This window comes from Ovis aries, chromosome 17 (assembly GCF_016772045.2).
Source record: "Ovis aries strain OAR_USU_Benz2616 breed Rambouillet chromosome 17, ARS-UI_Ramb_v3.0, whole genome shotgun sequence".
Lineage (NCBI taxonomy): Eukaryota > Metazoa > Chordata > Mammalia > Artiodactyla > Bovidae > Ovis > Ovis aries.
This window is the reverse complement of record NC_056070.1, coordinates 65,229,942-65,256,264: the sequence shown is the minus strand read 5'-3', so window position 1 is coordinate 65,256,264 and position 26,323 is coordinate 65,229,942. Positions and strand designations below refer to the sequence as shown.

Sequence of the window (26,323 nt, the reverse complement as noted above, 5' to 3'; positions counted from 1 at the left end):
CATTGGTGAAGGGAACTGATTTTCTTTTCACCTCCGGCTTTTGGCTGCTAAACTTGGGACTTCGTCAGGACAGATGTGTCTGACCTGTTCACTGGAGCATTCCTGACATTCCAGGACATTCCTGACAGTACCCAGCACATGGTAGGTACTCAACAGCATTTGCCGAATAAGTGAAGGTCTCATGCTGCATTGGATGGTTTATATACACTATCTTGTTGGAGCTGCACGCAAATCTCCCCTATACAAATGGTCATTTCCATTTCATAGATGAGGTAACTGAAGCATAGAAGTGAAGCTGCTTTGCCAGAGCTAAGAAATGAAGGGGCTGGAGTTTGGAGTCAGGTCTGTGCTAAGATACCCAGCCCTTGTCCTTCCTTCAGCAGCCCCATGAAGCAGACCCCAGCCTTTACCCTCCACCTGGCTCCCCTAGGGGAGCAGCCCCTCACCTCGTTGCTGATGGTGGAGTCCCGGTGCATCATCCGGTGCAGGTGGCTGTCCAGGCTGGCCCCCGACGAGCATTTGGCCAGGGCGGCCGCGTGGGACTCCCGCTCCCTCTGTCGCACGATCGCCTCGCAGCCCAGCCACTCAGACATGGTCTGTGCGTAACAGGCGTGAATCTGCTCATCCACCTGCCGGGGTAGATGCACGGTCAGCCGGAGAGAGTAGATCAGTGGTTGCCAGGGGTCAGGGATGGGAGTGAGCGGGAGGGAGGCAGTGTGGCCATAAAAGGACACGAGTACCACGGCAGCACCAGAAAACGTTCAGCATGTTGACTGTGGTGGTGATACACAAACCCACTCGTGTGATAAAACCGTGGAGAACTAGATAGACACATACATGAGAGCACGAGTAACATGGGAAGTTTGATCAAGGCTGACATATATATATATTTACATTATATATATATGTGTGTGTGTGTGTGTATGAGGAAATATTATACAGCACACAGAACATACCCAATATTTTATAATGACTGTAAATGGATTGCAATTTATAAAAACATTTTTTAATTGTTAAGTCCAGATGTCTGGACTGAGTAAAATATTTATTGAATGTCTACTATATGTCAGGCACTATGTTAATCAGTTGCTGTTGCTGCTGCTGCTGCTGCTGCTGCTCCTCCTAAGTGGCTTCAGTCGTGTTTGACTCTGTGCGATCCCACAGTCGGCAGCCCACCAGGCTCCGCTGTCCCTGGGATTCTCCAGGCAAAAACACTGGAGTGGGTTGCCATTTCCTTCTCCAATGTTAATCAGTTAGGTTAACACAATTGTTTTTTTAATCTTATTTTTCAGCTGTGTTGTGTGCCATATGGATCTTAGTTCCCAGACCAGGGATTGAACCCATGCTCCCTGCATGGGAAGCACAGAGTCTTAACCACTGCACCACCAGGGAAATCCCTAATTTATAAAAATTTTGAATCACTATGTTAAACACCTGAAACTAGCATAATGTTGTAAATAAACTATATCTCAATTAAAAATATATACATATTTAGTATAGACAACAACAAAAACAAATGCAATAAAATATGGACTTTAACTGCCAGTGTATATCCATGTTGATGTCAATATCCTGCTTATGATAAATTGTATTATAGTTTTGCAAGAAGTTACCATTGTGGGAAGTTGGGTGAAGGAGATGGCTCTGCATTATTTCTTACAAGCGCATGTGAGTCTATCATTATCTCAAAAAAGCGATTTGAAAAAACGGCATCTGTGGCTTGTGCTGCTTGGACGGCATTGCCCTCAACCTTCCTGGCTCCCCCTATCTCCCTGTCCCCCTGGTCTACCAGGGGACTAGAGCTCCCCCAGCCCCACGTACCTGGCTCTTCCTGTTGCCAAGGACCCCACTGCCCCCTGGGGTAACCTACCTCCTTCCTCTCTGTTTCTGTCATCCCGAACTGGTAGTGGCCCAGGAGGAAGGGCCACACGGCTTTGCGGATCTCCGGCTGGATGCCCCCGTAGTAGATGAGACGCAGCAGCTCCTGCTCCTCGTAACTCTGGTAGGTGGGGGGAGGCAAAGATTTGGTCAACACGAAACTAGGGCATGGGCTCTGTGGCCCAGTGGGCCCACCTCTCAGACCCTCAGTAATCATGCTGTGAACAAGCAATGAACACAGATGTCCATCGTGGCATCATATTTGAAAAAGCAAAACCCTAGGAAACCCTCAATTGCTGTTATTAATAAACGAGTAAGAAATACACCTCTATAGGGTCAAGCAACTAAAACAGCAGGGACTACAGTGTTACTGCAGCCCGGATACAGCAACGCAACAAACGACTGCAGAAGCGTTAGATGAAAAACATCCGTTTTGACTATTTATTATTTCAGCCAATTTGTCCTTAGGATAGTGCTTCCCAAACTGGGGAGATCTCTAGGAGCATTTGGGGAACTTTCTTTTCTTTCTTCTTCTTTTTTTTTTTTTTTGGCTGCAACGCATGGCTTGAGAGATCTTAGTTCCCTAACTAGGGATTGAATCTGGGACCTCAGCAATGAAAGCATGTAGTCCTAACCATTGGTCTACCAGGGAATTCTGTGGGAAATTCCCAAAATATAAATTCTTGGGGTCCACTCTTAGAAGTACTCAATCAGTAAAGCTGGAGTGGGGCCCAGAAATTGATAAATCTTTTGCATTCCTCAAGAAACGTGCAATCATGCTCACAGACTGCCAGAGATTATGAACACTGTAACTTTTCGAGAAAGGTAAGCTGTCATATCCATTTAAATTTAAAATGGACATCAAACAGCTTTATTTCTAAGAATCTACGCTTGAAATAAGAAAACTAGTACAGAAAGGTATGTGCTTATAAAGATGTTGACTATAGCACTGCTGAAATAATTTTAAAAAAGAAAAGAAACAGGAACAGCCTAGATGTCCATCATTAGAAGAAGATTTGATTAAATTATGGTCCACACATATATGAGGGGCTAAGGTTCTAACATGCAGTATTTCACCTAGAGATCTGAAAGATGTCCTTCATATAAAAGTAAGTTGATCATTCAAGATGCAAACATAATGTCACCTCATTAAAAAATGAATTTCAGCTCTATCTATATAGACATAGCTGTGAATGTATAAGTATAGGAAATGTATAGCAAAGTCTACACCAAACTGACATTAGTCATTAATTTAGGGGATCAGAACTGGGGGGGGGGGTGTAGCAGAGACATGATATTTTAAAACTTAAAAAATATGTACACTTGCATTCTTCACTCTTTGCAGAATGCTAAGAGGTCCCCATAGTCTCTGTCCCCCAAAGCCTCTACCCCACAGCAGGCCGAGCCAGGCCAAGCCTTACTGTGCTGTCCTGAAGGTACTGCTCCCAGATCCTGGCTGTCAGCCCCTGTCCAGCATCACAGGGCAAGTCAGGGGACACGATCATGTGATTGACCAGGGCTGACAGGTGGGTCCTCACGGTAGACAGGTGTCTGCAGTAGGCAAGCCCTGTGGGGAGGGAGGGAGAGTGTCACTGCCCACAACGTAGCACCCCAACCTTGTCTCACAAAGTCTCCAAAGTACTGTCCTCCTCGTAATCGGCCTGAACCCTTGTGACCAGCGAATTCTCATCATCCCCCTTTTCCAGGTTGAGGAAGGTGAGGCTCAGAGGGGCGAAATTACTTGCTGGCTCAACTGCTTCATGGCCCTGCCACCCTGGGGAAGTCACGTCACCTTTCTCAGTCTCAATTGAGGTGATGCCCGCTCCTCTCGGGCTGGAAACCAAGGCATTTAATTCACAAGCTGGAGGCAGGAAGGGGCAAGTGACTCTGCGGGCTCACTGTGCCTCGGGGTGCCTCCAATGAATACTGAGAGAGAGAGAATGGGAGAGGAGAGGACTTGTTCACATTGCAGCTGGATAAAGAAGGCCCTGAGGTCAGTAGCAGGCGAGATGCTGAAGGCACTGGTTTGCTTTCAAAGATGGCCCTGCACTCTTAGAGGATTACCCGCCAACGCACCACCCTTCATCTGCTCCACCCTGGGTGCCTGGAGGGCACAGCACCCAGCTCACATGTAGGATTCAGCAAACGCTAGCCTGTGTTTGCTTTGACCGGGCTCTTTCCTTCTGGTTATTCCCGACCCCCAATTCATCCTTAAGTCCCAGAGAAGACCCTGGGCCACCTGGAGCCTGAGGACTCAACCCACCAACAATGGGGCTAATGACGATGATTATGATGACGACGGTGCGATGGCTGACACACAGCACACACTGTGCCCCAGGGTGCTGCCCCCAGAGCTTAGATAGCTTAGTTGATTCTTACTACAACCCTATGAAGCAGGTCCTCTTACTATGCCCAGCTTACAGATGCGAACACTGAGGCACAGTCTGCATGCGTCACTTGCCCAGATCACAGTGCTAGGTGTGGAGTTGGGATATGAACGCAGACCATCTGCTCCAGAACCTGGGCTCTCAACCACCATCAGGGAGGAGCCACATCACCTGAGGGCATCAAGCCCACCTTGACTCCCACCCCTTCTACCAGGAAGCTCCTCCACTGTGGTTTCATAAATACTTGCCCAGAGCTTCCTCCACGCCAGGCCCTGCATCAGGCACTGTGGATGGACGGTAACAGAACAGGCAAAAAGCCTGACCTTGGGGAGCTCACGCTTTCCCCATGAGCTCGTTCCAGGCTGATATGACCTGCACTATTTTTTGACAGGCCCATCCATGCAGGATGTAGTAACACATTTCTAGATTTCCTGAAAATATACACATGTTTTATCTTCCCCAACTAGGCTGTGAGGTGGGGGAAATAAAACTTGCTAAGAATCAAAATAGGAGAGTGGAAAAAACAGAGCCTTCATAGGCCTGGGTTTGAGAGTTCCAGCTCTGCTGGTTTATTTGCTGTGTGACCTTGGGTGAGTCCCTTTGCCTCAGTTTCCTCATCTGTTAACTGGAAATCATCAGAGCACTTGTGTTATTAATTTAGTTTTTAAGTTCTTGGGAAGGCATTAGGCCATCTTACTCTTCTGCTCCTGCCTATAGGAAGAGAAAACTGAGATCTATTGAGCACCAGCCTCAAGCAATGTTAGGTGCTTTATGTATGTTTCCATTTAATCCTGAAAACACACCCTCTAAGGTGGGAAATAGAGACGCAATGGTAATTAAACCTTGCTCCTTCCAGCAAGGAGCCCCATTGTTCACCGCCTTCTCTTACAACCAAGGGAGAAATTTTATGTCCGATCTGTAAAAGAGGAAATTGAGGCTCAGGGAGGTTAATGTAACTTAACCAACACTAGACACCTAGGAAACGGAGGCGCAGAGCCAGGCTTATTTCCCGGATACTGCTGATACGCAGTAGGCACTGAATAAATGCTCCCTGGAGACAAAAACGACAAATTAGGCCAATACGCACATCCATAGAAGGCTCTGGAAAGGATCTGGTACTTCATATTGTCACAGAGAAGCTTCAAGGGGGCCCTGCAGATGGAGCAAAAGGAAGACACTTAGTACAGATCCATACATGGCCCGGGCTTGCTGGACAGGAGCATAACTCATTATCTCTGGGGAGCAGATGAGAAGCAGTCAGTCAGAGAGACCAGGGGAACTGTTGTTTCCACCTGCGTAGCATCACTGCCCCTTCTTGGAAGCTTCCTCTTCCTCAATTCTGTTCCTACGCTTTGGGTGGAGCTGATTCTACCCATGTACATGACTCAGCTTGGAGTCACAGTGATTGGGTCAGAGGGGAGGTCACATGATTCAACCTGGGCCAGTGAGAATCAACCCTGGGATTTTTGTTGAACTACTAGAAAAATGATACTCCTCTTTACTTGGGTTCCTAAGCCAGTGGGATACAGAGCAGCAGCTGCTAGGGTCCATTTTTCCTGCTGCATAGGAAGGGCCTGCCTGAGAATGAAACCGTCCTAGAGATAAGCAGAGCCGAGAGCTCAAGAAACACATTCCTGTGTGCAGCATCTGGATCCAGCCATGCCTGAAGCCTCCATGCTGCTGGATGTCTCAGTTCCATCAGTACGTTTTCTTTTTCATTTGCACCAGTTGGAAGTGGGTTTCCATCACCAGCAGAAAATGTTCTGACTTCTAAAGTGATCCAGCTGAACCCAAGAGGAGCCAGTCTGGGATTCAGAGCCTGGCTAATTGCAAAGCAGGTAATGCCTCTGAGATTATCCTTGCACGGGAATTTGAGGGCAGGGGGCTGTTTTGGGTGAAAGAGGAGAGAGGAATATGGCCTCAGAACTGATGGGGAAACGGGACTGCTGAAGGGAGTGTGGTACATTCTTGGAGAGAACAGAGTAGAAGAATGTCGCACCCATTAAAAGCCCAGGGAGACTGGGAAGGAGGCATGGCTGAAGTCCTCCAGGCATGCACATGGAGGCATTAAGCATTCAAGTCACTCTCTTTGTGCCCTCAGGCTGGTGAGGCTCAGGCATCCTCAGGTTACAGAAGGGCAGCATCATACTGATCGCTGCCCCCTAGAGTGGCCCTGGCTATCTGTAAGGTGGCGAGTTCCCCATCACTGCAGCTGTGGAAGCAGATGCTGTGAGGGGGGGTACTGGGTTAGAACAGCATTTGTCAATGGTCCGTGGACCATCAGTCACAGAATCACTTGGGGTTTCTCCAGCATGTGGATTCCTAGGCCCTGCACAGATCTACCCAATCAGGATCTCCAGGAAGTGGTCAAGGAAGCAGTCTGTGATCCCCAAGGTGATTCTGATGGATATTAAAATGTGAGGATCTCTAGTCATTTCAGTGCTTCTCAAGCTGAAAAGCACACACACCGTCTTGGGACCCTAGGTGATGTGTTAAATGCAGATTCAGCTTCAGCATTTCTGGGGTGAGGGGCAGAGAATCTGCTCAGGTGATGATGCTGCTGGTCCACAGACCACACACTGAGAGCCAGGAGTTCTGCGGCTTCACAGATTTGATGTTGGCCCCCACTTATATTCCTACGGCTCAAGAATGGGCCATGCGCTGGGACAGAGGCCCGGCAAGGAGAAAAGGATTCCACTCTCCCAGGCCAGGCCAGGCTGGGTCAGTGGGAAATATGACCAGTCTCATGAATGGGCTGAGTAGTCCTGAGAAGACAGAGGTCTGCAGACAAGGAGAGAGATCAAGGATTTAACTTTGTGCAACAAATTTAAGAAGTGTCATTTACTGAATATCACCATGTGCCTGGTACACGAGCTGGCCACTTTTAAACCATTATTTGATTTGTCCCTAAGACAGATAAATAAAGAAAGCATTTCCCTTAGTCACTGGGATTTGCAATATTCAAGATGGTGGTGACTCCATCTGCCAGGGCTGTGAACATAGAAAAAGCAAAGACCCCTGCTGATGCATGGTAGACACTCAGCATGCATGATAAGTACTTTTTTGTTGTAATAAATCACTGAGATTTTAGGACTGTTTGTTACAGCGACAGCACCTTGTTGATCCTGACTGATATATATAAGGAAGCTAGGACTTCACAAGGCTAGGATTTAACCGAGATCTGAATGATTTTATGTTGCTGTTGTCATTGCTTAGTTGCTCAGTCATGTCCGACTCTGCGACCCCATAGACTGTAGCCCCGCCAGGCTCCTCTGTCCGTGGGATTTCCCAGGCAGGAATACTGGAGTGGGTTGCCATTTCCTTCTCCAGGGGATCTCACCCACCCAGGGATCGAACCCACATCTCCTGCATTGACCGGTGGGCTGTTCACCGCTGAGCCACCAGGGAAGCCCTGGATGCTTCTATAGCCTAAGTTAACCCCCCTGAATCCAGCACAGGACAAGAAGCGGGTGCCTGCACACCCCCAGTCAGTGCTTGCGTTTCTTCCGTCCACAGCCCAAGCCCCTCATACCTCTCATGGTTGCAGCCGTTGGTTGTGCCGCCATCAGCCGAGCCACTCTGCGAACAGGAGGAACAGGGCTGCCGGGGGCTGGGTTGCCACAGGGATGGCAGGTTGCTCACAGAGACATCCATTAGGTCCTGGGGAACTGTGGTGGTAGAAAGGGCAGAGGAAGAGCCCTGGTAAAGCTTCCGAGGGACACAAAAACTTCCCCCCAAAGCAAGCAGCTCACCCCCACACCAGCACAGGGACAGGGGAAAGACCCTGAATGTCCCAGCAGGAAAGAGCGACCTCAACCACTGTCTGACCCAGGTCCTTGAGCCCATCCAAGCCAATGAAAGCCACCACCATGATTTCGGGTCCCCGAGGTGATGGGAAGAGCTGATGGCAGTTGAAGAGACAGAAAGAGACCAGAGCCAAGTAGACAGGTCTGATCGCAGAGCAGCAGGCCAACCCACACCATGTTGTCATTTAGTTGTCCTCACGGGAGGCTGGCAGGAAGGAAGGGGAGCCTGCTGGGGAATCCTGGGGAGGACCCATGGCCTCAAGTCCCCAGAGGTAGGTCTCATGGGGAGCCCTGGTGGTGAGATGTGAGGGAGCCTGACTCAGCAGGGGAGGCAGGACACTCAGTAGCAAGGGGACCCAGAGGAGTCCCCACTGATGAAGATGCCTGCACTGTCCATGGTCCTGCTCCTATAGCTGCTCTACCAAGAGAGCCTCAAACAGAGGCAACTCCCCCAGAACCATGTGGGGTGCTTGTTTAAAAGCCATATGCCTGTATCCCACCCATTTGCCTGACCTACTGAATTAAAGTCTCCTGGCAATACAGCCCTCGAGTCTGTCTTTCAAAAAGTTCTGAGGTAGCAGCCGTGTCTGAGAGCCAAGGGGCACAAATGGTCTCCTAACTCTTGGACACTGGTGGTTCCTGATCAGTTGCTCCCAAGGATATACCATTCATTGTTTCCCATATTGTTTTCTTTCCCGGCTCCATGGAAGCCACGGCATTTGCAACGCTGCAGAACACACGGGTGCCCCAGGCATTACCGTTTCTATGGTTAATTTCCTGGCCTCTTGGTGCAAGAAAGTTATTTTCTCTAGGACAGGACTTGCTGGCTATCTCCTATAAAGGGCCAGGTAGACAATATTTGCGGGTTTGCAAGACATTGGGTCACTATCATAACCATTCTACTCTGCCGTCATAGAACAAAAGTAGCCAAAAAAATTGCAAACAAACGAGCATGGGCTATGTTCTAATAAAATTTCATTCATGGACATTATAATGTGAATCTCATATAATTTTCACACATCACAAAATATTCTTCCTTTTTTTTTTCAGTTATTTAAAAACATCAACACCAATCTTAGTTCATGAGCGATACAGAGGATTCGGCTTTTGGCCTTAGTTTGCCAAACCCTGCTTTAGGAACTTAAGAGGGGTACACATTTGCCTGATGAGCAGCGCCTTCTCAAGGATGGCTGGAAATACCTGGCCCCCTTGGGCTCTAAGGAGATGAGGAGCTGTGGACCCGGCCCCACCAGTCATCCCAGCTCCCTGCTGACAGCATCTGCCGCACCCACGGACAGAACAGAAAGCCGCTAACAGAATGAGGTTCTGGGGGCCATCAAAAGTGGCTTTGTAGCAGACTCACCAATGAACTGGCCAAGAAAGACCAGTCAGCCCCTATAAAATGTTCTTGAAAACATTTTATGAAAACATTCTTGAAAACATCAGTTCTCAGTCAACCTCCGGGAAGCACCGACCAGGAGATTTGCCCAGGTATGGCAAGCATCCCCCCAGCTCCAGCCTCTCACACCCTGCAGACATCATCAGGGGGCCCCTCTGCTGCTGAGCCCACCACACCCCAAGCTGCATTTTGTAGCACAAAGGCAAGACAGTGCAAGGCATCAATCTACCCTGCCTCCATCTCCCCCTGGGGACCAGGACTCAAATGACAACATGGCAGAGGTGGCCGGCGCCCAGTCCCAGGCGGGAGGGGAGCCCGGACATTACTGAGGGACTGCGGCTTCAGGCGTGACGTGGGGAGGGTCGTGTCCCATCTGGTTTGCGCCCACCGGCTGCCCCTGGCCACCACTAACACGGACCGGCCTGCAGGAACCACCGTCCAGGCAGGGCCCGCGGAGATGGGGGGAGTGCCGCCCAGGGGGCTGGAAGCAACTTAAAAGACAAAAATAAAAACACCAATGAAATGGAAGGTCTGCGGGGGGTGGAACAGGACGCTGAAAAGGCAGAGGAACCAGTTCCCCGGGGCTTGAGCCTTTCCCCTGTCCTGCTCCACACAGTACCCTTGGCTTGTGTTTGATCAGAGGAAGAAAGAATGCTGACATCTAGAAACTGCCTACTATGTGCTGGGTGCCATACTATTCAGGGAACTGCCTCATTCCTGATGAGCCTGTAAGGCAGTGGTCTCCAACCTTTTCAGCTCCAGAGACTGGATTTGGGGAAGACAACTTTTCCATGGACTGGGGTTGGGGTGGATGGCTTGGGCATGATTCAGGTGCATGACATTTATTGTGGATTTTATTTCTATTATTATTGCATCAGCTCCACCTCAGACCATCAGGCACTGGATCCCAGAGGGTGGGGACCCCTACTGTAAGGGATGTGTTTCATCTCCTATTTTGCACGAGAGAAAACAGAGGCTCAGAACAACAAGACAGCTTACTCACCCAAAGCCTCACCAGGTCGTCACTGGGATAACCTGTCTTTTTGGCTAAAGTCCCTTCTTCTCTTCCCACTAACAACAGCTATCAGTTTCCGAGCTCAAGTCCTACCATTATCCCTTTTACAGATTGGAAGACTGAGGCACAGTGAGTTTAAGCAGCATGCCTAAGACCACCCAGCTAATAAGTGGTGAAGCTGGGATTCCAACCCAGAGGATCAGACCCCGAGATCCTATTCATACCCTCTCAGCTGTTCTCCTGTTGGCTGTTGATTCCCTAAACCGTCCTTGCCCTAGACCAGCAGGTCTCAACTGGGGTGCTGCTGGCCTTCCAAGGGACACTTGGTGATGCGTGCAGACCATTTCTGGCTGCCACAGTGTGGTGCTGGTGGTGGGGACGGATTCACTACTTGGCATCCAGTGAGTGGAGACCAGGGAAGCTGCTCAGAATCCTACAGTGCAAAGGACAGCCCCCACCACAAAGAATTTTTCTTGTTGTTCCATCACCAAGTCATGTCCGACTCTGTGACCCTATGGACTGCAGCACTCCAGGCCTCCCTGACGCTCACCATCTCCCAAAGTTTGCCCAAGTTCACTTCCATTGAGTCGGTGATGCCATCCAACCATCTCATCCTCTGCTGCCCCCTTCTCCTCTTGCCTTCAATTTTTCCCAGCATCAGGGTCTTTTCCAATGTGTTGGCTCTTTGCATCAGGTGGCCAAGGTATTGGAGCTTCATCATCAGTCCTTCCAATGAGTATTAAGGGTTGACTTCCTTTAAGATTGACTGGTTTGATCTCCTTGCTGTTCAAGGGACTCTCAAGAGTCTTTTCTAGTACCACAGTTCAAAAGTATCAATTCTTTGGTGCTCAGCCTTCTTTATGGTACAGCTCTCACATTTGTACGTGACTACTGGAAAGACCATAGCCTTGACTATATAGACTTTTGTTGGCAAAGTGATGTTTGGTTTTTAATATACATCCCACAGGGCATAGGACAGCCCCCACTGCAAAGAATTATTCCATCCAAAATGTCAGTAGTGCTAAGATTGAGAAACTCTTTTTTAAACACACTGAGTTGGTGACAAGGCAGACAAGGATTTAGGTGCAAGTTGGGAGGTGCTTCCAAGAAGCACAGGTAGGGAGAGATAAAGGGACCCAGGAGGAGAAGGGTGAGGAGAGTGGCGAGTTAGTCACCATGTATGTTGCCGTTATGGACAATTGGCACTTGATCTCGTGAGGGGTCTCTCAGACACGTGCAGAACACACGTTTCAGAATGGTCTCCCTCGAGGGGTGAGGGAGCTGGCGCATTTATACACAGCTCCTTCCAGTCGCTGACTGCTCCAGGGAGGCACTGATTGTAGTCCACCCCACCCACGGGCAGAAGGAACCCTGGTGGCTGGAGAAACCCTTAGGCAAGGAGACACTAAGGCTGGCAGATGGCAGTGGAGCTGCACACACAGAGGGGGTGAGTGGGCGCAGCTAGCATCTGTTCCCCTGGCACACGCAGGGCCACGACAGGCTAATGTGGATGTTCCCCAAAGAGGAGAGACATTGAGCACCCAGCCTGGCTCCCAGCAAGAGCCTACAAATCATTTGTTGGATGGGTCCCCGTAGAGCGAGCTGCCAGGGAAGGCAGCCGCAGGGCACCTGGCCCCTCGGATGAATCAGCTCTCTGGGGGGACGTGGTACAACCGAGAGGCTGGGGCAGCTCCAGACCTTCCTGGGCGGGAACAGATGTAGGGATACACGTCAGGACACTCTATGGCTCTTAATGGCACAGAATGTGAGGCTTTGCTCCTAACGGGCCATAAGGAACACACATAGAGACACAGGCTAACCCAAGGCCTTGCCACCAAGCCTGCCCCACACCCCAGCTCTGACAGCGCTGGGTGCGAGCGAGAGCATCCAGAGGCCTGGGACGGTGAGTCCAACCTCGCCAGGGAGGACGTCTGCTTTAAAAACGTCCTCACCGCCCCTCTGTGGTCGCTTAAACAAAGGGAATCTCGGAGCCATTATCCATTAGATGGGAACAACAGGGCCACAGAGGGTTAGATAATATGAGGTTTCCAGAAACACGCTGTAACTTATTACTCACCTGTTTAACAGACATGCATACAGGGCCTAACAAATGCCAGGCTTCCTTCTGAGAATTTTTCAAATATTAACTCATTTAATCGCCACCACAGCCCTCTGGAATTGATGATCTTTGTAGTAACCGCAGTTTCCATTCACTAAGCATCTACTTCACAGTAGGCACCATGCAAACAGCAGGACACACGTTATAACCTCGTGTGCCAGTGTCTGGGGTTGACCTTCCCCTCTGCTGTCTTTTATTTATTTTTTTGGTTGTGCTGCATGACTTGCTGGATCTTAGTTCCCCAACCAAGGATTGAGCCCGCTCCCTCGGCAGAGAAAAAGCAGAGTCCTAACCACTGGACGGCCAGGGAATCACCCCCTCTGCTGTCTTGACAACTACTTGAGGGCCTACGGTATGCGAGGCCTCATTCTATGGGCTCTACGACGACCAGCTTATTATCTCACTGAATCCTTACAACAATCTGTTGAAGTAAAAAAAAATAACAGTAACAAACACATAATAGCATTTGAGTGTTCTTTCTGTGCCAAGTACTTTATCTCATTTGATCCTCATGAGAGTCCTGTGAAACAGGTGCTATGACCATCCACATCTTACAGACGAGGAAACCGAGGCACAGAGGGGTGATGGGATTTGCCCAAGTTCAACCAGGATTCCAGAGCCCATGTCACAGCTGCTACCCCATGCCACCTCACACCCAGGGACACCTAAGTTAGCCAAGTAGAGAGTGGTCATTCATTTGGGGGAAAATCAAGGCTGCCGATACCCCAATTTCCTGATTCCAAGTCCCCCTACTAACCCCAGAATTCACATCTCTTGGCCTCTGGTCCCACGCAGCTGAAGTCAATTTCAGGACCAGCTAAACAGATTGATTCCCCGGGCCAAGGGCCAGGGCAGCTTACCGAGTTCAGACTGCATGCCGGGATAGATGATCCTGAACACGTAATCCGTGGCCTCGTCGTCTTCCTTGTCCGAAGACGTGGACTCGGATGAACCCTGGGGGCTTCGCTTGCGCAGTTTGGGGAATACTTTGCCCTGAAAGAACACACCCCAACGTCTGGCCCTGGGACATACCCGTCCCGCAACCCGCACAGCCCAGGGGTCCCTGTGGGGCGTGCCTGAGCCCACGCAGCCACACAAGGGCCCGAAGGCAAGAAGGGCCACTCCCCACAGCTGACTCCCAGCCCTGCCTCCCTGGGCCCCCACGATCACTCACCTTCCCCCGCTGAGACCAGAGCGGCGGGTCCAGCTGCCCGTGGGGGAGCAGCCCGTTCTCCAGGCACGAGAGGAGCTGCAGGAGGTGCCCTCCCTTGGGGAAGCGGAAGGGCGGCCTCTGGATCCCGTCCTGGCTGACCAGCACCACCGTCCCGCCGCTGTCCACTGCCGCCGCGACCCAGCCAGAGGAGACCCGGCAGGAAGTCACGATGAGGCGTGGGGATGCCCCCTCCTCCCCAGACGTTCCCAGCCAGACCCGGGGTCCTGCTCCGAGGCTCTGGGAAAGGCCCGGGCAGAAGGTCGGGGCAGTTTTCACCTCCTCTGAGTCTCCCTCATCCTACCCGCCACGGCCATCGACTGGAGAATGAGAGGCCAAGGCCAAGACGAAGGTGGGTGGCCTCCCTGCAGCCACCCAACAAAGGAAGATGATGCCCCCCTGAAACACCCCCAACAGGTTGACCTGGCCTGTCTCTGTATGGAGGCCGTTAGATAGATCCCTCTGCAGGGCATAACTGACTCTTGCTAGCATGCGTTACATGCCTTAAGCACTTACTATACACATACACAGCACATTAAAGGCACTGTCTTATTGCAATACTCAAAACAGCCCTGTGAGGCATATCTATTATTGCCTGTTTTGCAAATGATAAAACTGAGGCCCAGAGAGGTTATGTCACTTGCCCAAGGTCACACAGCTGGTGAATAGCAGAGCCCGGATTTGAACCCAGGTGTGTTTCATTACATAGGCTGAAACCACTGTCTTCTGCGCCTTGGTGAAGCGCAGATTCCTTGCTTTCTAAAGCAGGATGGCCTTTGGCTTATTCAGAATATACCTTCTTTGAGCTATAAACTCCAGTTATAAATCATCGATTTTCAGAACACTGATCTTGGAGGGACAAAGGCCTGGATTTGGGACCAGATTAGGGAGCTTAGAAAGGCTGTCTGTGTGCCATGCTGCTTCCTCGGCTCTAAGATGGGAACGACGGTGCCCCTAGCACTGGGCTGTAGCAACAATTAAACAGCAGGCACGTGAATAGTGAGGACCGCGCCTGACACATGGCTTTGACGCTGAGCCCTTAACAAATGTCACTTGACCCTCACAACAATCCCGTGAGCAGGTACTGTTACTATCCCCATTGGCTCAGAGAGGTGAGGTCGCTCGTCTGAGGCTGCACAGGTGAGAAGGGGGTGGGGAGAGGCCCGTGTCTGCCCGCGGGCCCTACCTTGCTGGTGGCAGTGCAGGTAGACGATCTCCTCCAGGCGGATGGTCATGGCGTAGTCCCAGTAGACGCTGCAAGGGGCGGGAGGGCCAGGCTTGCAGGATGCCTGTCCCACTCGTCACGGGGAAGCCCCACCCGCAGGCTCCTCCACCCTCCTCACCAGGACCCCCTAGCCCCCAACATCCATGTCCCCAGGCTTCCCAGGCTCTACCTCCCCTTCTTCTGGCTCCAGAATCCCAGTTTTCCAACGCTCCCCCTACACACACATTTCTTTAACCCCAGTCCATGTGGCTGAGGCTGACCTCTCCTACCCTCCCCCTTCAGGACTCCAGACCCTGGCTTGGCTGACCGTCATATGACCCTGTTCCGGACCCTGACCCAAGCAGAACCAGTGAGACTCAATTATTAGATCTATGTGAGAACTCTCTGGGGAAGAAGGGCTTCTTTCTGCTCGGAGAGTAGTGGTAAGGCAGACAGAAGTCTGGAGATAGAGAGGGCCTGGCGCAAGAAGAGCCTGCCTGTGAATGGAGTCAACAGTCAGGGAAGTAGAGCCAAGAGACGGAAAGAGGTCAGGGACTCCTCGCTTGAGTCCCTGGATCCAGCCACGCCTGAAGCCACCACCCCTGCATTTTTCTCGTTTATTTGAGCCAATGCTTCAGGCAGCTTGAGTTTGGTTTTCTGTCACCAGCAGACGCTGGAGAGAAGATGTGAGCAAAACAGATTCCTTGCCTTCACAGAACTGAGATCCAAAGGGTGGGACAGTCAGAACACAAGTAGGGACAGATTTATTACAATTTTGTGAATGCTCTAAGAAGGAGATTCAGGGCTCCGTGCAATCTGAACTCAGCTGGGAGGTCATAGAAGGTCTGATATTGAGGTTTCAGATGAATAAGGTGAGATAAGGTTCAAGGGCAAGAGTGTTTCCTGGCTCCTAGAGGATTTCTCCATCAGAAACTCAGGTGGCTGGCTGGAGTTGAATGATCTGGCCCAGCTGAGGACTGACTGTACCTCCCAATGACCCTCTCTGAGGACAGATGGAAACCTCTGCTCAGGAAGTGATCAGCTTAGAGAATGATATTAATCACACCAAAGCCTGGCAGTAATCGCACTGAGGCTTAACATCAAGTAACCGTGCTGTGTTTACGGCCCTGGAAGAAAGTCCTTATTCTATATATACACACACACACACACACACACATGTATATAAACACATATATGTATATACACATACATATATTTACATTTATGTTTACAAGTATGTCTATGAACTTCTAGATAAAATCCTATAATCCTATGACGTCTGTTTGCTACTGCAGGACAATACGCAGGGCAGAGGAGGGTGAGGGGAAGGTTGTTAGGGCTGTGTGATGGGTACTTGAGTTCTTTCTACTTTTATGTTAGAAAGTGAAAAAGTGAAAAGTCGCTCGGTCGTGTCCGACTCTTTGCGACCCCATAGTCCATGGAATTCTCCAGGTCAGAATACTGGAGTGGGTAGCCTTTCCCTTCTCCAGGGGATCTTCCCAACCCAGGGATCGAACCCAGGTGTCCCGCATTGCAGGCGGATTCTTTACCAGCTGAGCCACCAGGGAAGCCCTTTTTGTTAGAAATTCCCCATAAGCGAAAGTCTTGAGGGAGTCAAGAACATGTGCGATAATAATAGAATCCTCGGCCACCAGGTGTCTCAGGAGCATGACTCCAGGGCCTTTGTTGGGCCTTATAACTCACAGGGCGTCCAGGAGCCCCGGACGAGATGCTCACAACCAACACCTCCAGCTTCCTTCTGCACTGGGTGATGGGTAACGGGGCTGGAGACCGGGGAGTATTGCCATTTCTGGGCTTACAAGATCTTTGTGAGTATTTCTCTCTCCCTGCGGTGTTTGCTCAAGGCACTGCCTAATTCCCATCCCCTAAGACTCTTCCAGTTGGTTCTCAGATCCCATGAATTACCCATGAGGCCACAGCTGCAGGGAGGCTGGGCCACATGCCCATAACAACCAGACAGATCAGGGCCAGGGGCGGGGCACAAGGGACAGGGCGCAATCGTCCCTGTGTTAAGGGGAAGGGAGGGACTTACCTCTTCTCATAGTCCAGGTCCCCCACAGACCCGTTCATCAGCTGGTTGGGCGTCCACTTCAAGGTCATGACGTCAGCCGTCTGGTGCAGGGACAGGTACCCCGGCACAGCTTCCATGTCATCTCTCTGCAGAGAAAGGAGGACTCAGGCCTGGTCGTGGTGCCAGAGCCACAGTGGACACAAGCCCTGGCCTATGGGACTCGCGGGCACACAACCAGAGGCACACACATGAGGCTGGCTCATTCCCTCCAAGGCCATGTCCGCTGGGAAGACCCTGACCCTCCCTCCAGGTGGCTGTGCGAAACAAAGCCTTCTGCAACCAACCACCAGGATGGGTTTGGTTCTACAGGGTCCAACTGTGAAAGCCACCCACTCTACCCAGGGTCCTAATGCAAAGGGGGGTGGTCTTTAGAACAAGGAACGGAGCTCTGCCCTTTCAACAATACCTTTTCCAAAACAGAAGGCATTTGTCTGCCATCACTGTGGCCAGTCTTAAGGGAGAAAGAGCGCAGCTGAGCTCCATGTCCCATCCCACAGATGTTACCCAGAAGCCCCTCCCCAGATACGCGCTCCATGCTCCCCGCCCAGCAGCTCCATCCTCCGCCTTCCCAATTCATCTGCTGAGCTTCGCACTTGCTCTGCTTTATCCCAAGTAGGGTGCGGTGGAGGGGGCTCCAAGACTCACATGTAAGCGGCAGCCCTCCTCCCTGCAGACCCACCCTCAAAACATGTGGAGACAGACAACCAACATTTACTGAGCACTAAGGGTGTGCCGAGCCTGGCTCTGCTCCATCAGTATCATCTCAACCACATTGCAACCCCAGGAGGCAGCATCCTTGCCGTATTTCATCGATTCTAAGGCACACAATTGTTTCTTTACATTTTAATGCGCCTGAAGTGGGGATGCCTCTTATAATCAGCAGTTATCTTACAACTGTGACATAGTCATTCTTGCCCAATCTCGTGCAGACTCAGTTACAGACGTTTATATTGTTGACCCCTCAATGAGGTTCTGTGTAATGGTTTTTACTCCACACGCAGACTATGGGGGCTTTTTAAAATGTCTTCAAAAAGATGATAGACTGTGATCTGATTGGAAAAGTGACTGTGTACACAGGAAGGCTGCTTCCTTCCTACATACACACCAGTATCTGCACTCCATAAATACTGGCTGTGAAGACGTTCCCCTTGATATCCTAAGCACCCCATGCAGAGCAGGTTCAGCACAGATGAGGGAACTGAGGGAGTGAGTGATGACAAGGGAGGATGATAGATAAGACAGCGGGGTGGACAGGCAGTGGGTAGATGGACTGGAAAACAAATGGACAGATGGACAGATGGAGGTTAAAGATGGGTGGCTGGATGATTGATGGGTGGAGTTGATGACAGGTAGGATGGATGGATTTACGCATGGACGTAATGGTGGATAGATGGATGGATGAATGGATAGGTGGCTGGGTGGATATAAATACAGGTAGATGGATAAAAAATGGTGAACGGATGCATGAACAGAGGGATGGGTGAATACAGAGGCTGGAAGAGAGCTGACCGGCTGGCTGGGCGGGATACTGACAGATGAAGGGATGGATGATTGAATAGAAGGACATACCATCCTGCGGGTGAACAGACGGAGAGATGGAGATATTGGCAGATGAATGAACAGGCAGATCAGTGAGTGGACGGATGGATAGATGGATGAGCAACCTGGGGCCCCAGGGACTCCCCTCCTCTGTAACCTGGAGCCAGACCCGCAGTGGAAGCCCTGGGCCCGAGATGGGGCCTCTCACCGGCTGGACCAGAACGTTGTTCTTGCCGTAGAGCAGGGTGGCACGGGAGTTCTGATGCAGGGACTCCACATAGTCACGGGCAGAGAGGGAGGGCCGGTCGTCCATGCTGCCGCTCGAATGCCTTTTCTGGATCTGGCAACGTGAGGGGAGGTGGCGGGTGAGGCCTGAAGTGACCTTCAAGGCCCCAGTCCGCTCCCTACCTCCATGCCCAGTCCAGAACTCAGCCGGAGTGCCCCCGCCCCGGAGCCCCACCGTCCCTCCCCACTCACGCAGAGGGCCGGACGCTTGGTGGGCGAGTCCTGCCTCAGGTGCGAGCTGTGGATGCGGTGCCTCTGGACGAGCTCATCGGCCGAGGGGTCCGTCCAGAAGTGGTCAGACGTCTTCATCTTGGTGTACTCCAGGGCGCAGGGCCCCACTGCGGAGCAGACGGGGCTGGGAGCCCATGGCCCCGGAGAGTCCTCCTTCCCTTTTCCCACCAGAAGGACCACTTATTTCCCCACCCCTTCCCTCCAGCAGCTAGGGTACCCCAGGCTCCTGCCAAACAGGAACCAGCACGGGAGCCTGAAAGCGAGAGGCAGGGAGCAGTTTTGAAGGTGGGAGGCTGGAGGGGGGCGAGACAGGCCCTGCGGAGATGCCCCCTGGAGCCGAGACCGAGATCCAGATGAGGCTCAGAGCACTGGCTAGGCCACTTACCCAGCAAAGATGCAAGGATGGGGCCGTCCACCGGGTCCATCAGGAGAGCTTCCTTCTCGTAATACTTACTAGCAAGAGAGGAAAGGACATGCAGGGTTGGATGGTGACCAGCAGAGGGCGCACAGCCAACTACAGCCTGATGGTTGAGAGCTGACAAACTGGGTTCAATGTCCCTCTGGTCACCCAGTTACTGCTGTGAGCCTCAACTGCCCCATCTGTAAAATGGGCATAATGATAATATTATGGGCTGCCTAAGGACGTTTGAGAGCGATAACAGGTGTCAGGCACTTAGCATGACACTTGGCTGTAACTGCCTAATACAAAGGCTGTGGAAGAGCCTTAATGATAATAACAGCAACAATCATTAGAAGGCTGTTGAGGCCTGGCTGAATCTGTCTGGTTCTCTTGCATTTTCCATCTCAGACAGGAAGTCACTTAGAGGCTCAGATGACGTCTGCCCTTCTAATGTTATCGAGGCAATAAAACACATTTTAGCTGTGGTGTGTCCCCGAAAGCTGTACTAACAGGCCTTCCCGTCTGGGTAACCAGTGCAGATGATGCTGGCCTGACATGCTCAGAAATGCCTCCTGGCCTCCGACTCTCCAAATAGCAACGCAATGCTGTCAGTACGGTGTTTGTGCTGAATGGTTTCCATCTTTGTTCGTTTGAGTTAACGTGTGTGTGTCCGACTCTTTGGGACCCCATGGACTGTCAGGCTCCTCTGTCCATAGGATTCTCCAGGCAAGAATACTGGAGCGGGGAGTCATTCCCTTCTCCAGGGGATCTTTTTGAACCAGGGTCTCCTGTATTGCACATGGATTATTTACTGTCTTTGTCACCAGATCAGATCAGATCAGTCACTCAGTCGTGTCCGACTCTTTGCGATCCCATGAATCGCAGCATGCCAGGCCTCCCTGTCCATTACCATCTCCCGGAGTTCACTGAGACTCACTTGCATCGAGTCCGTGATGCCATCCAGCATTGTTGTGTCCTGGCCTCAAATTCTTTGCAAGTTCATACAGTCTAGAAACAGAACTCCAGAATGGAAAGGACCTTGTCTTGACTCCTGAGGGATCTCAGGCCCAGAGAAGGTAAGTGACTTGCCTGAGGCCACACAGCAGGTAGATGTAGGCTACATCAGCCAGTTCAGCTCTTCTTCTCGTTCAACAGCAGGGGGTGGAGAGCCCAGAATCTAGAGTTGGACATACTAACTGGGAGCCCAGCCTGGCTCCTCCCTCCCTGTGTGTCCCTAGACAGGTGACTACCCTCTCTGAGCTTCAGTGTCCTTAGCTATAAAACGGGAAGAAAGACAGAACTCACCCACCCAGGGCTGCTGGGAGGAATAAATGTCCAACTACATGTATTAAGTTCCGACATCAGGAGAGGTTCTCACTAAATGCGGCAACATGATTGTAATATCACCCCAAAGAAATCTTCAGTCATCCAGAACCCTGACTGCGGCAGAATGACATGCTCTGGACATGCTCAATGTCAAGTTGATACATTTTGGTGTCAGATCTGAAGCTAATACTTAGAGACACTTTCCAGTCCACAGCTCAGCTTCTGTTTCCCAAATCAGCACAGTTATGTGACCATAACCTGGAAATAATGCCTTAAAAATCGCAGGCATAGATGGGAGCAAGATGTGACTTAGAGGGCAACCCCAGGGAGTCTCTTCAGGGTGATGGGTTCTTTGGTATAGTATTCTGTAGCCTGAGTGTGGTGTTCGGTTTTATGAAACTAGCCATGTATTAAAGTTTCATAGAATTATATAGCAAAAAAAAAAAAAAAGTGAGTTTGGTTAACATACTATGCCAATGGCAATTTCTTGGTTTTGAGACTTGTACTATGGTTATGCACGATGTTAACACTTAGGGTAGGCAAGAATTCTCTGTACTACTGTTTCAATTCTGTGTGGATCTAAAATCCAAACTGTTTAATGAAGAAACAGTGCGTTGGTATTGCTACTCTGTGTCTTAGATGCTCAGTCATGTCCAACTCTTTGTGACCCCATGGACTGGGGCCTGCCAGGCTCTCTGTCCATGGAATCCCCCAGGCAGGAATACTGGAGAGGGCAGCCATTTCTTTCTCCAGGGGATCTTCCTGATCTGGGGATTGAACTCGGGTCTCCAGCCTTGCAGGCAGATTCTTTACTATCTGAGCCACCTTGGAAACCCTAATAAACTAATAAATAAATAAATAAGCTACTCGAATAAACCACTAAATAAACATGACCAATGTTTCCAGCAGGAAAACTCAGGCTCATGTGCCAAAGGCAGTAACTACATAGACCCTCGACCCGCAGCAAGGCAGGGGGCAGAGAGGTGCTATAAATTACTAGAAGGTGAAGAGGTTAACTGGAGCTCTGGAGCCTGAATTTCTTTCAGTTCCTCTCCAGCCTCCGGGCCTTTGTGCCTGCTGTTTCCTCCGCTGGGAACACTCTTCCCCACACCCTTCTGCTGGGTAACTTCTGCTGGTTAACACGCCCTTCAAATTGAAGTTTGACTGTCCCATCTTCCAGGACACTTTCCCTGACTACCCAGAGGAAACTAATCGCCACCCATCATCCGTCCTGGCACACTCATCACAGATTAGCACGATTACCGTGGGTCTGTTCTCCCTGCTAAATGCGAGCTTCGTGAGGGGAAGCGCTTTGCTCTGCACGTTCACACATATTTTCCTAGCAAACGGGCAAAGGAAAGGAGTGCTGGCCGTGAGGACTCTCAGATCATAGATCTGCCAGGAGCTCCTCACTGCTCTCTTCATAATATCCAACTTCTTTAACATGACAGGCAAGACCAGTGTATCCTCAACATCTAGGTTGGTGCCTGGCATCGTAAATGCTCATTAATTATTTAGTGGATGAGTAAACAGATCCACAGATGAATGCATGCCAAGAGGACTCACACTATAAAACCTCTGCGGCTGCTGCTAAGTCGCTTCAGTCGTGTCCGACACTGTGTGACCCCATAAAACCTCTATACCAGGCCAATCTGAGCTAGGAGAGGAAATGTAAAAAATACCCCTAGGCCTTTCCAAAATGCTGTGTACTCACTAACTCCTTTTCTCGCCTCTTCTCCAGAGTGGCAGCGATTCCCATCCTGCCCCACTCACCAGAAGACACAGCAGGGGCACAGAGAAGCTAAATGACTCCCCTAGGGTCACACAGTGAATGGACTGTGGGCTTAACTCACGGGAAAAGAAACATCTCTTAAGACTGCAAGATCCTTACACCCCACCCCAATTCTGAAGATCCTGCATTGCTATTAAGCACCCAAGTCGTCCCAAGGTTCTAAGCTTGGCTAGTTTAGAGTCAAACAACCAGGAGGTCCTTATTAGTCACTTTCAAATCCAGTGTATATATCAAGAGGGCAAAAAGAAAGCAGCTCTGCGAGCGAGGGCGCAATTTCCAAGATCGCCAGCAGGTGGAAGCAGAGTGCACCAAGTGTGTTTCTTCCACTCACCTGCTGTTTTCCACAAGGTAATGAACAATTTTGTCCAGGACCTTCTCAAACAAGGCCGTGCGGATCCACAGGTGCTTGATGGCAAGCGGGGACAGGTTGGGGAGTTTTGGCAGCTTTCGCACATTCTCCTGGAGGCCCTGGATCTGATTTCGCCTTTGAGACCAGCAAACGAAGAGAACAGATACTCACAACAGAGGAAATCCAACAGGATCAATATGCAAATAGGAAAGTGTCCAACTCCTCTAAGAAATGAAAGAACGGCAACTAGAACAGCAGCAGGAGCCCACACTGCTCCTTGGAAAAATAACAACACCCAGCGAGTGTGAAGACGGGGTAAAACTGACCCTTTCATACACTGGTGATGAGTGAGCCAGATTCTCATACTGAAATCTGTCTGTCTCTTACTTTCTCTCTCCCAGCTGGAAAGGAGTGCTGGCCAAGAAGAGTATTGGATTCTTCTCTCATTTTGGAGGCTCCACCATTGCTCTGGAGAAGCAAGCTTTATAACATGACAAGCAGGGCGCTCCACAACCTTGCCCCTGTCCACCTCTCCAGCCACCTCCTTTCCACTCCCTGCCTCTGACCCCAGGATCCCGCCAGAGATCTCTGCAGATCCCTGAAGCTGCCAAGCTTTCATCTGAGGACTTTCTGTGAGCTGCTGCTTCTTTCTGGCTTCCCTCCCCACTCTATTATCTGGTTGAACTCTACTCACTCTTGAGGTCTCAGGGAGGGCACCCCCTCCGACAGGAAGCCCTCATGAGCCAGCTGAAACTGGGAGGGGCCCCTCCTCTGTGTTCCCTGGATCTCTGCAGCTTAACTTCTGGCTCACTTCTCTGTCTTCCCCTCCACAATGGGACCTCAAAGGCATGGATTATGCAATTCAACTGCTTTTTAAATAAAACACCGAGAGTCTACCACTTGGCAAGCTTTGGCCCTGTTTCACACCTGTATCTCTGGGGTCCAGCAGAGTGCCTGGTGTGTATGGGGGCTCAGTAAATAAGTCCATAAAAGACCGATTGCAAAAATGAGTGAATGGGCCCCTGGAATGGACATCTCTCATTTCTCCATTACAAAGTTGTTCCCAATGTTATGGAAGGTCCATGGAAATCCACCCCTTTAAGAAGCTATCAGCAGACACCTGGGAATTTAGCAGAGGGACTAAAGACCAGGTGGCTGAAGAGTCAGATTCCGAAGGGGAACTCGCAATGCCAAGTCCAGAGTGCTGCCCATCATGCAGTTCTGGCCAGCAGCCCTGGGCTGGCAGAGTCTGAAGGGCAAGGAAAGGGCCATTTCTCTCCCAGTGAAGTGGAGTGGCCACTCATGGCAGCGAGGGCAGACTCATGGCATGCCTGTCTGCCTCTCCCTTCTCTTGCCCGAAACACATGTGGCTAATCAGTCTATGCACTCTTTCCCACGAAGCCCACTCACAGCTTCAGAACTTTCCACAAGGCAGTTCTCTGCTGGTCTCTGGGCTCTTGTAAAAGCAATGAGCTCTGGCCTTACAGCCAGAGCTCTCCACCTCACAGCCACCAGCACCAACTAGGGATGAAACCTATTCGCTACCCCTGACCAGGCTCCAGGTTGGGGGCTTGGTTGTGCAGTTGGGACTCAGGGTGGTTCTGGTGGGAGGCACTCATTTACGCATTTTCAGGCCATGAGCCACTAAGACAATGCCCCTATAAATGGCCGCTTCACCGTGAGCATCAGATCCACGCAGATGGAGGCCACGTGATTAGAGCATCAGATCCATGCCGACGGAGGCCACGTGGTTATGTTAAACTTTGATCGGCCTGCATTTGGCACAGGCCTGGCTCAGTAGGCACTTACTCATTCAACAATCGTTTCCTGGGCATTTCCCGGGTGCTGGGTGCTGTCCCAGACGCTGGTGACCGAATGGGGAGCAGCATAAGTGCAGCTGCCTATCCTCAAGGAGTTCAGAGGCCAGTGGGGGAGACCGATAACAGTCAGGTTAACAGTAAATGAATGAATGAAAAATTATAGGTGGTAATAACAATTGGGAAGATAAGCAGAGTGATACAAAAGAGAAAATGGGGCGAGGGTTAGAATTTACTACTAGTTAGAGGACGTTGCCATCCCTGGGGATGACAAGGGAACCACCACGGAAGGTTAGGGGTGTGAACTGGGTGGAGGGTACAGTGTGGGCACGAAAGGCCCTGGCAGCTTTGAGGAGCAGAATGGAGAGTGGAGAGGGTGCTGGGAGGCACAGGCTCTTGCGGAGCCCAGGGAGGAGCACTGGCTGCCCACTGGGGCGCCCCAGCCCACACCCCGCGCTCAGCACTCACGCGCTCTCAATCAGTTGCTCCAGGTCCTGCACCTTGCGGCTCAGCTCCTCGGCCGGCGGGAAGCTCTTGCCCACTTTCATGAAGAGAGCTGCGATTTTGTTGCTGCGCAGGAAGCCAGCCGCCCGCCTCCGCAGCCCGTGCAGGACGCAGGCCTCCACGGCCGCTGCAGGGACACCGCGGTCAGCAGGCCCCGCCCATGACCCTCCCCCCCATGCCCAGCCTGGTTCTGGGCTTTTTCGGTCACACATAGGTGCCTTGAAGGTCTGGGGTCCCCAAAGTCACGAATTTCATGATAGCATCACTATGATCGCATCATAGTGAAAAGCTTGTATGTCTCTCCACCGTCCAGCCCCTCAAAAGGGAGCAAGAGGGCTTGGTGGTGAACCCAGGCTTGCTGCCCTGGGTCAGAGCACCTCTGTTCACATCTTCTCCTGGCCACTAACCAGCTGTGTGACGGGGTGAGGGGAATCACTTCCCCTCCGCATGTCTCAGTTTCCTCATCTGTAAAACGGGATAGTATGAACAGTAACCTCATAAGGTTGCTGTCAGGATAAGATGGGGAAAAATGCATGGAAAGTGCTTTGCTCAGAGCCTGGCACGTGTGTGCGCTTCATGAAGGTTAGCTATTACTCCTCTCGCTGAGGGAGGCGGGCCGGGACTGTGCGACTGCCTAGCTTTATTTCAGTTAAAAGAACCACACTGATGTCATTACTGTGCCTTCAGTAACAGCTAACATTCAATCTCTGCCATGGCCAGGCAGAAAGGAAAACCATCCCCGTTTTCCAGATGTAGAATCTGAGGCTTCCCGAGGTGAACTGAATTGCCAGGGCCACCCAGCAAATGAGTGATGGAGCTGGGATTCATACCCACGTCTGAGCCCAAGGTGTGCTCACAACATCTATGCCTCCACCAAGGGCCTTTGAAGAGAGGTTTCAGTCATAATCTCCCAATTTCTGTGTCTCCCCTGGAGGCTCTGTCCAGCCCTCCTCAAATAAGGGACCCGGGG

General features: G+C 51.0%; 1 protein-coding gene across 4 annotated transcripts in view; it reads right to left on the bottom strand.

Moving 5' to 3' along the window:
• The window catches only part of SGSM1 (small G protein signaling modulator 1), a 76,064-nt gene that overhangs the window by 20,436 nt on the left and 29,305 nt on the right, over window positions 1-26,323 (bottom strand). For 2 of the 4 annotated variants that reach the window (XM_042234738.1, XM_027956666.2), the window contains 15 exons: window positions 25,318-25,480; window positions 23,015-23,167; window positions 19,551-19,618; window positions 19,127-19,272; window positions 18,858-18,989; window positions 17,072-17,196; window positions 15,001-15,068; window positions 13,779-13,942; window positions 13,465-13,597; window positions 9,797-9,961; window positions 7,798-7,933; window positions 5,353-5,417; window positions 3,300-3,445; window positions 1,871-1,999; window positions 447-629 (listed from right to left, as the gene is read on the bottom strand). In XM_042234738.1, the coding sequence (XP_042090672.1) occupies window positions 447-629; window positions 1,871-1,999; window positions 3,300-3,445; window positions 5,353-5,417; window positions 7,798-7,933; window positions 9,797-9,961; window positions 13,465-13,597; window positions 13,779-13,942; window positions 15,001-15,068; window positions 17,072-17,196; window positions 18,858-18,989; window positions 19,127-19,272; window positions 19,551-19,618; window positions 23,015-23,167; window positions 25,318-25,480 (1,976 nt within the window). Of the gene's footprint in view, window positions 1-446; window positions 630-1,870; window positions 2,000-3,299; window positions 3,446-5,352; window positions 5,418-7,797; window positions 7,934-9,796; window positions 9,962-13,464; window positions 13,598-13,778; window positions 13,943-15,000; window positions 15,069-17,071; window positions 17,197-18,857; window positions 18,990-19,126; window positions 19,273-19,550; window positions 19,619-23,014; window positions 23,168-24,841; window positions 25,481-26,323 lie in introns of those variants that run through there. The other 2 variants (XM_060400821.1, XM_027956667.2) reach the window with 2 other exon arrangements.